At 47.8% G+C, this 10,905-nt stretch overlaps 1 protein-coding gene across 1 annotated transcript; it reads left to right on the forward strand.

Annotated features, from left to right (window-relative positions):
* The first annotated feature begins 1,048 nt into the window (after positions 1–1,048).
* On the forward strand, positions 1,049–3,517 carry LOC123057975 (cytokinin dehydrogenase 1). The gene is made up of 3 exons (XM_044480829.1): positions 1,049–1,754; positions 2,166–2,847; positions 2,951–3,517. The coding sequence occupies exons 1-3, from the start codon at positions 1,160–1,162 to the stop codon at positions 3,246–3,248; spliced, it is 1,575 nt and encodes a 524-aa protein (XP_044336764.1). The 5' UTR covers positions 1,049–1,159; the 3' UTR covers positions 3,249–3,517.
* The last annotated feature ends 7,388 nt before the right edge of the window (positions 3,518–10,905 follow it).

A 10,905-nucleotide genomic window follows, 5' to 3' on the forward strand; every position in this document is an offset into this window, starting at 1 on the left:
GCACCCACTCCTGGAAGAATCAGCGGTGCGCCACGCCGATTGAACCCCGTCGAGATCACTCGCCAAGATTGCTATTCTGAAGTTTATTGTAAAGAAAGTGAAGAGTGAGACAGGATCCGTTTATTTTCAACCGGTTTATTTTCAACCGGTTTATTTCCATCAAATTACCCCACCCCCACGCCCACCCACCGAAACGCGCCCAGCGAACCGGGGAGAGATCCATTGATTTGGCTAAGGTAGGAAAGAATCTATTATTTGTTTGCTAAAGCAAATTGCATTAATGGGAGAGATCCGTTGATTTGGCTAAGGTAGGAAAGAATCTATTATTTGTTTGCTAAAGCAAATTGCATTAATGAAAGAGATCCGTTGATTTGGCTAAGATAGGCAAGAATCTATTATTTGTTTTCTAAAGAAAATTGCATTAATGAGAGAGATTTGTTGATTTGGAAGATAGGCGGTTTTGAGTAAAGTTATCTTTACTGTAGACATATAATGACAATTAATCAAGTATCAACATCATTGCATGCTTATTGTGTGGAATGTGTGTCCCAACGTTGACAGAAGGTATAAAAAGATTGTCTTGGAATTATTATTGTCTTGGGAAGATATTGCCCTGAATTCTCACTTCTCATCAGAAATTTAGTATCCATTTTCGTTGATCTTATTTGCAACATGTACAAGTCAGTAATAATCTAAGGGGGTGCCCTACCGGAGAAGATTATGATAGTTGGACAAGAAACTTGGTACTGTCGTGTAAGGTAAAGGTAGGAGAAATAGGAGATAAAAGCATGCATGGTGGGAGAAGGAAGTCGAATGTCGCGTGGTAGCTCAGACATGTAGTGTGGAAGAAAGACAATGACGAGATGTATGTATCTACTAGATCATGACCATGAGATATCATCCCATAGAAATGACCTTTGACTCTCATGTCACATGAATTTTCTCTTTGTATATATATATATTTGTTAATCCGTGGCAACGCACGGACACTTAGCTAGTTAACGCATACGTTTATGTTGCACCGGCCGATCCATCTTCCCCCCGTAGGCCGGCTATATATACGGGGTGCAACTCCGAGGAGCAAAACACCACAGGATAATTACCCAGCAGATCATCATCATCGCATTAACGCACCCAGCTAGCTAAACGCGAGGCGCTAATGGCGATCGTTTACGTGCTTCTGGTGGCGCTGATCACCGCCGCGTCTCATGCGCCGCACGGCGCGCACGGCCAGACGTGGCACGGCGACCTCGCGGCGCTCGCCGCGGCGGGCAAGCTCCGCAGCGACCCCAACGCCACCCTGGCGGCCTCCACGGACTTCGGCAACATCACGGCGGCGCTCCCGGCGGCCGTGCTGTTCCCGTCGTCCCCGGCGGACGTGGCCGCGCTCCTCCGCGCCGCGCACACCACCGTGGCGTGGCCCTACACCATCTCCTTCCGCGGGCGCGGGCACTCCGTGATGGGGCAGGCCTTGGCCCCGGGCGGCGTGGTCGTGGACATGCCGTCCCTGGGCGGCCCGTCCTCCGCGGCGCGCATCAACGTGTCGGCGGACGGCCAGTACGTGGACGCCGGCGGCGAGCAGATGTGGATCGACGTGCTGCGCGCGACGCTGGAGCGCGGCGTGGCGCCGCGCTCGTGGACGGACTACCTCCACCTGACCGTCGGCGGCACGCTCTCGAACGCCGGCATCAGCGGCCAGACCTACCGGCACGGCCCCCAGATTTCCAACGTCCTGGAGCTGGACGTCATCACCGGTACGTACGTACGCGCGCACGATATGGGCAAGCACCAGCATGCACCACGCTCACAAGCAACTCCCTCTCGCAAAGTAGTTACGTACCCCACACTGCAATGCTGCAAAAATAGCTATAACTTGTTTCGGTGCAACTCGCAACTCGCTCATCTTCTACGTACGCACACGGCAGTCTCAGAAGGTGCCGGTAAAAAAATGGCAGCTAGTTACCACAGCTGACCAGCTGGCGGCCGGCTGCTGGGCCGGCCGGGCAGCCGGCGTCGACGTCTTTCAAATTTCAATAGATTTGCCGGCGGCCAACAACGCGTTGACTTTGACATTTCCCCTCTGTGTTAAATTACTACTCCATTACTCCACCCGGCCCGGCCGCATGTACCTTTGCGTTGACACGGTGCAATTAACGCGCGTGCAGGCTACGGCGAGATGGTGACGTGCTCCAAGTCGCTCAGCGCGGACCTGTTCGACGCGGTGCTGGGCGGGCTCGGCCAGTTCGGCGTGATCGTGCGCGCCCGGATCGCGCTCGAGCCAGCGCCGACGCGGGCGCGGTGGGCGCGGCTCGTCTACACCGACTTCGCCGCCTTCTCCGCCGACCAGGAGCGGCTCGCCGCGCCCGGGCCCGACGGCGCGTTCGGGCCGATGAGCTACCTCGAGGGCGCGGTCTACGTGAACCACAGCCTGGCCGCCGGGCTGAGGAACTCGGGCGGGTTCTTCACCGACGCCGACGTCGCCAGGATCGTCGCCGTCGCCGCGGCGAGGAACGCCACCACCGTGTACGTGATCGAGGCGACGCTCAACTACGACGACGCCACGGCCGCGTCCGTGGAGCAGGAGCTCAGCTCGGTGCTGGCGACGCTGAGGCACGAGGAGGGGCTCGCGTTCGTGCGGGACGCGTCGTACCTCGAGTTCCTGGACCGGGTGCACGGCGAGGAGGTGGCGCTGGACAAGATCGGGCTGTGGCGCGTCCCGCACCCCTGGCTCAACGTGCTCGTGCCCCGCTCCCGCATCGCCGACTTCGACAGCGGCGTCTTCAAGGGCATCCTCCAGGACACCGACATCGCCGGGCCTCTCGTCGTCTACCCGCTCAACAAATCCAAGTACGTACGCCTCCATCGTACATGCATGCATGCGATCCTGCATCTGCATGGTATATACTCACGCACTTAACTGACACTGGCTCTGGCTCGGTCGTCGTTTCAGGTGGGACGACGGCATGTCGGCGGTGACGCCGGCGGAGGAGGTGTTCTACGCGGTGTCGCTGCTCTTCTCGTCGGTGGCCGACGACCTGAAGCGGCTGGAGGCGCAGAACCAGAAGATACTGCGGTTCTGCGACCTCGCCGGGATAGGGTACAAGGAGTACCTGGCGCACTACACGGCCCACGGCGACTGGGTCCGACACTTCGGCGGCAAGTGGAACCGCTTCGTGGAGATGAAGGACAAGTACGACCCCAAGAGGCTGCTCTCCCCTGGCCAAGACATCTTCAACCTGGTCCTTTGAGTAGATGCAATTACTACTAGTTGTTACTACTTGTGGATTAACTCGTGTGGACAGTAACACATCAGTTTAACTTTAATTTTTCGATTTTACTCATGCAATAGCAAATTTGATAGTAGGTGGTACGGTAATAATATGCTCTGTCGAGCTTGAATCTCCACATGTATCCGTTACTAAATAGCAGTAGTACTGTAAGCAAAAGTGTGAAGAAAGCTCCACCGATGTACACTTTGCCAAATAAATGTTTCATTGAGCTCACGAGCAGAGGATGACTTTGGCATGTCTTGTTCCTTTATTTGTTTGAGCTCTTTTAAGACTGCTCCAATTTATCTCCTAGGGGGTAAGAGTGTTTAATCTGAGCTATCAATGACTGATCAAGGGTAGTTTTGGCTAAATGAGTACGTATCCACTTTCACTGCAAAAAATGAGCATCCACTTAAGGCAAGTTATTTTTTTTAGGTTTAAGTCGAGTTATTTTGATGAGCTAAAAATGGAAGATTTTTAGTTGTAATTGTCATTTTCTACTATAGTATATTGGAGATCTTCCATATATGATGGTGAAACACCATCGCACTTTATTTCATACCATGAACGGATCGTGGCAGCTAGAAGTATCTTTGTGCTTTTTGTTGTGCAGCCTCCAAAGCTAGATAGAGAAGCTAAGATATCGTGTTTGATAATGTTTGTAGTCTCATATGACATCCATCCAGACTACGGATTCGTACTCAAAAGCATCTCATGTTCGAACACATCATATCTGTGCTGAAGTTGTACATGACGTCTAGCACGTCCATGTGACATGTCTACCCCGTCAAGCTCACTACTCAAAGTCAAACACGAAAAATAGATACATGAAAAGAAATTCTACATATTGTGATGTGTCCTATTCATAGCAAACTAGTGTTTTTGAAAACTCACAATTTTTATGAATGTTTTGCTAATGACGTGTGAACAACTTTGAACACATACTCTTGTGCTCATTCTTCGTACCCTCACATAGTCTAGGAGCACATATTCATGCACGGGGTTGGTACCAACGAATAAAAGATCATAACAGAACTAGTTTCCCTTAATTAGCCTCACTTATTTTCTCACCCGTCGCCATTTGTAACGCTCTCGATGCGGCTATATCTCCCACGTGTCGAAGCACGACTTAGAGGCATAACCGCATTGAAAGCAATGTCGCAAGTGAGGTAATCTTCACACAACCCATGTAATACATAAGGGAAAAGAGATACATAGTTGGCTTAGAATCGCCACTTCACACAATACATGAATAAAACATTACATCAACTAGATACAAATAAGGTCCGACTACGGAACCAAAATAAAAAAAGAACCCCAAATGCGACACGGTCCCCGATCGACCTCAACTGGGCTCCACTGCTGATCAACTAGGACGAAACAACACAAAGGACAAGATCTTCATCGAGCTCCTCCTGAGCATTGGTTGCGTCTTCTGCACGGACTCATCGGCACCTGCAAGTTGGTTTTGGAAGTATCTGTGAGCCACGGGGACTCAGCAATCTCGCACCCTCGCGATCAAGACTATTTAAGCTTATGAGTAAGGTAAAGGTATGAGGTGGAGCTGCAGCAAGCGACTAGCATATATGGTGGCTAACATACGCAAATGAGAGCGAGAAGAGAAGGCAAAGCACGATCGAGAAACTATGATCAAGAAGTGATCCTAGAACAACCTACGTCAAGCATAACTCCAACACCGTGTTCACTTCCCGGACTCCGCCGGAAAGAGAGCATCACGGTTACACACGCGGTTGATGCATTTTAATTAAGGTCAACTTCAAGTTTTCTACAACCGGATGTTAACAAATCCCCGTCTGCCCATAACCGCGGGCACGGCTTTCGAAAGTTCAGATCCCTGCAGGGGTGTCCCAACTTAGCCCATCACAAGCTCTCACAGTCAACGAAGGATATTCCTTCTAGCGGGAAGACCCAATCAGACTCGGAATCCCGGTTACAAGACATCCTCGACAATGGTAAAACAAGTTCAGCAAGACCACCCGCTGTGCCGACAATCCTGATAGGAGCTGCACATATCTCGTTCTTAGGGCACACCGGATAAGCTAAGCGTACGGGAGCCAACGTAACCCAAGTTGCCAAGGGATGGCCCTGCACGGTGCTCTGGGTTGGACCAACACTTAGACAAGCACTGGCCCGAGGGGGTTAAAATAAGATGACCCTTGGGCTAGCCTAACCCAAGAGAAAAAGAGGCTAGGTGGCAAATGGTAAAACCAATGTTGGGCCTTGCTGGAAAAGTTTTATTCAAAGCGAACTGTCAAGGGGTTCCCATTATAACCCAACCGCGTAAGGAACGCAAAATCCGGGAACATAACACAGATATGATGGAAACTAGGGCGGCAAGAGTGGAACAAAACACTAGGCATAAGGCCGAGCCTTCCACCCTTTACCAAGTATATAGATGCATTAATTAAATAAGATATATTGTGATATCCCAACAAGTAAACATGTTCCAACAAGAAACAACATATCCATGTTCCAACAAGGAACAAACTTAAATCTTCACCTGCAACTAACAACGCTATAAGAGGGGCTGAGCAAAGCGGTAACATAGCCAAACAACGGTTTGCTAGGACAAGGTGGGTTAGAGGCTTGGTTTAACAATATGGGAGGCATGATAAGCAAGTGGTAGGTATCGCAGCATAGGCATAGCAAAAGAGCGAGCAACTAGCAAGCAAAGATAGAAGTGATTTCGAGGGTATGATCATCTTGCCTGAAATCCCGCAAGGAAGAAGAACGAGTCCATGAAGAAGGCAAACGGACGTAGACGAACGGGTCCTCACAAACGCGACGTATCGGAACCAACCCTAAGAAGCAAACATCGGAAAGAAGCACACAACATAGTGAACAACCAACACATGAACATGATATGATATGCGGGATGCGGTATGCGATGCATATGCATGATTTGCAAAGGAATGATGGAACCTAGCCTCAACATGGAAATCTAAGAGTGCCATTGGAAAGGTGAGGTGATTTCGGTTGAAATCGATATAAAGATCACCGGAATCGGATGCACGGTTTGGAAATGGCAAGCAAAACAAATATGGCACCGGACTACGATAAACAGCAAGTAGCCATCTAAATGCACCAAGATAATTATGCTACAGCACTCAAACATGGCAACAAAATACATGGCAGGGATCCATTCATGATGCTTAACAAAAGATGAATAATGAGCTACGGCCAATTCATTCATTAACAGGTTCAAACAAGCATGGCAAAAGTGCAATTGGGAAACAGGTTTCAGACTTAGTGAAATTAACAGAAGCCTGGAATTTCAGATCAGGTAGCACACTTTGGAGCAATAAACTATATGCTACAGGAACTTAACATGGCAAAGCAAGGCATGGCATGAAGCTACTCAAAGAGCTTAACAAAAATCCCGTAGTGACCTTGAGCCAAAAGGGATCAGATAATACAATTGCAAGCATGTGAACATGGCAAAAACATAATCAGATCACAGACTTAGTGAAAAACTAGAACATGCAAATCAGATATCAAGTAGGCATGTTTACGAGCTCGATGCACTCACTATAGAGCAAGTCATGACATTCTAAGCATACACCCATCAAGAATACACATTATACAAGCTAGAAATTGCAAGAACAACAACATAGCATGCACGGATCAGCTACAACATCCTCGGCAAAATCGCTAACAAGTAGATAATCTGCCCAGATTCACGAAATAGCAAAAGTAGAGCTCGATTGACTCAATCTAGGGTGCTCCATAATTACAAACAAAGACATGGATGGATAGAGCACTACATGATTAGCAAATCATACTTACTGATCATCCTCAAAAGAGGCACGGATCACTAGGAAACAACATGAACATATGACATATTGATAAAAACAGATCAAGGACTTAGAGAAATCCTAAGTCCCTGAAATCAGCATTAAGGAATGCACCACTTGGCAAGCTTGTGCTAGTCACCACACATATCACAAAAATACATGGATAGCACCTCTGTAAAGATGGCAAAACATATAACAAAACTCATGTAAAGCTCAGGAGCATATCATGCACACATTAATCATGGCAAAAATGACAAATAGCTATTTGGTGCAGCAGATATGACAATTAACTCAAATAGCACTCTTCCAACAGCATTTCGGGCATCAAGATGAGCTCAAATGAAAATGACGCAATGAGATGAAATGATGTACTCTCTGAGGCGAACATTTTGATATGCTACACGTCCAAAACGGTTCTATGGATGCAAAGTTACGACATGATGAACATGGGCATTTGAAACAGGAAATCTCGGGGACTTAGTGAAATTTATACCTCCGCGAAAAGTCAAGGCGGGACGGAGAGAAGCGGGACGGCACGGATCCGGATCGGGGCGACGCGTTTGGATCGGGGGAGTGGTGGATCTGGTCTCGATCCATGGGACCTCGCCGGAGACGCGGTGGAGGATGACGCGGAGCTCGTCGGAGTTGCACCGGGGGCGGACCCGGCGACCCAAGGCGACGGCGGGGCAGCTCGCAGCGGCAGGGGGGCGAACGCGGCGGAGCACCGGCGATGCGTGGCGGAGCCGGCGTGCGGCGGCGGGGAGGCGCGCCGGCGAGAGGCGAGGCGGCGGGTGCGGGCGGCGACGGCAGCGACCAGGCCCGCGCGGGCCGGATCTGGGGCCTGCGGGCCGCGCGGTGGAGAGGGAGGCGGCCGGCTGAGGTGGCGCTCGCCGGTTGGTGAGGGCGGTGGCGGCGGCGATGTGTCGCCTTCGGATTGGCCGGAGGGACGTGGCGGCGGGGCGGCGGACATGTCCGGCGGGGCCGATTTTCGTCCGGCGGCGCGAAGAGGAGAGATCTAGGGTTTCATCCGCGATTTTCGGGAGGGGAGCACATATATATAGGTAGAGGGAGCTAGGAGAGTCCAAATGAGGTGCGGTTTGCGGCCACGCGACCGTGATCGAACGACCGAGATGATGGAGGAGGTTTTGGTGGGTTTTGGGCCACTTTGGAGGGGTGTTGGGCTGCAACACACACGATGCCTTTCCGGTCTCTCGGTTAACCGTTGGAGTATCAAACGAAGTCCAAATGGTACGGAACTTGACAGGCGGTCTACCGGTAGTAAACCAAGGCCGCATGACAAATCTTGGTCCAATCCGGAAATGTTTAACCCCCACACACGAAAAGAAGGTAGAAAGGACCACCGAAGGAGATAGAAGCGCCGGAATGCAAAACGGACAATGGGGAAAATGCTCGGATGCATGAGACGAACATGTATGCAAATGAAATGCACATGATGACATGATATGCAATGCATGACACTCAAGCAATGACAAGGCAACAACAGCGAATAACTGGAAGACACCTGGCACATCGGTCTCGGGGCGTTACAACACTCCACCACTATGAGAGGATCTCGTCCCGAGATCTAGAATGGCACTGGAGGGACAACGGAAGAGAGAGAGGAGAGGTAAAACTAAGTTGTTCCTTTGACAAACGAGTGAGACCAAAGAACCTTGAAAAGGTTAAGCCATTTTGAGAAAAGAATACAATGGAGATGACAAATTTGAAAACACTCCGTTAGAAAAGAGGGACAAGGAAGAACAACTTTGGGCAGCACTCTGATTGAAAGGAAATGAAGACTTGATAAAATGAGAGAGCTTGAGCAAAAAGGGACACAACACTCCGGTTAAATGGATAAACCAAGAAAAGAACAGGATCCTGACAAGAACAAGAAGAAGGTTTGAAGAGAGAAACAACACAATGCCTCCGGAAAAAAAAAGTAAGAATGGAATGAACGTAGGGAAAAATGAGAGCACGCTTACAAAAAATGCTAGAACGGAATTGTTGGAAAACCAACAACGAAAAGAATAATCTTGATATGGTCTTATGGAATACATCTCAAATTATGAGGTGACAACCTGCCACTCACGTGAAGAAGAATTGGATTGATATAAACAAGAAGACGAGAAAGTATTTCACCGGGAGGATAAAAGAAGAACTTGGGTCATTTATAAACACCATAATTAGCAATCATCCTTAGGGAAAGCTTTAGGTGAAACATGACACAAGATAACTCCAATGAAGAGATTGATGGGTTTAAATATCTCATTCCTGACAACTTTTGAATCATGAAACATGAAGGGAAATCGTCAACAATGACATAACACCACCTCAAAAGATAAGGCAAAAAGAATTGCACTCTAGATTGCAAGATGAAGAAAACTTGAGCTCCTCTGAAAAGAATCTGGATGAACACTTGGTGAAGGAATTAAATCCTTGATGAACCATCATGTAGAACCTTCATGAAGAACTCTGGTAAACAAAAGAATGATCAAATGGAAAGAAAGAGAAGTAGAAAACACAAGGTGAATCCTTGTGCCGATTTAGATGAATCTCCGTGGTGAAATAATCGAAAAGTTGGAACTTTGGGAAAAAGAGGAGATGAAACAATTGAAAACCGAGAGCTTGATGAGCCTCCAGAATAAGAAATTGAATTTACTCGATGAAACAAGAATAAGAATTATATTATGCTTATCCTTCACCAATTTAAATTGATGACAAGCAAAGGATCGCATACGACTTATTCTCGTAGAAAGGATTTAGATAGATATAGCGTTAACTTGAGAATGCCTTCAACGAAACACTGGTAGAATTGAAAAACACGAATGAATTGATAAGGAAGATAAATCTTGAACGAACCACCGTAAGAATTAAAAATGAACGAAGAGAAGATAAAGAAACACCGGGAAGAATTATAAAATGAACGAAGATGCTTGAGAGGATTTAGATACATGAGAACGAAGAGATCATGAACTGATTAGAGGATATTCGAACGATGCACCGGTAAGATTTGGAGAATGTAAGCTGCCAGCTGAAATGAATAATAATGAGATGATGGCCTCCGGAGAATCAGACTGAAAAGACTCCTGAATTTGCACCGGATGGGTGAAAAGAAATCTCATAATCGAAAACAATTATGAGAGGATGGTATCAAGCTTGAACTACGCATCTCTGAGAGAATGGTTAAGATTTTGAGGGAAAACTCTTCTTCGGTCTTAAAAATCCGAGAAAGACGATGAGAAACACCACCATGAATTGTTGAGGCACTCCGAATTGAAGAATGGAAAGGTTGATCCAACGATGAAAAGAATTTGAAAAGTCTTGGGGAAAAACATAAGACTGATGATAATACATTCTTACGCCAATCTTTGAAAAGAATTTTACGGATATCTCCGGGAGAATTAGAAGAGTCAGGTAAGATCCTGGAACAAGACCTGTGGGTTAGGGCCCACTCAAAACAAACACCGTTGAACGATTTAAAAGAGGGAATGCACCGGTTGAATTAAATGGCTAGAATGAGATAACATCCTCGAAAGAGTTTGAACGAAGGCATAGTGGAAACACGAATCTTCGAGATATCGTGAGCACTCCGGAACAATAGAATAGCGAGAGGTGAACAATTAAGAATTGCACCAGCATGAGAAAGCATTGAAATGAGGAAACGGTATGATCAACAAAGCTTGACTTGAAACCACCGGAGAAGAAAAGAACGAAGAGTGATAAACTAGAAGCTCCGTTAGAACCTTCATGAGAATCACCGGATGCGAACATTGAAAGAAAAGAATGGAGAAACTCCCATCGATAACATGGATACTTGATAA

This window comes from Triticum aestivum, chromosome 3A (genome assembly GCF_018294505.1).
Source record: "Triticum aestivum cultivar Chinese Spring chromosome 3A, IWGSC CS RefSeq v2.1, whole genome shotgun sequence".
Taxonomy (NCBI): Eukaryota; Viridiplantae; Streptophyta; class Magnoliopsida; order Poales; family Poaceae; genus Triticum; species Triticum aestivum.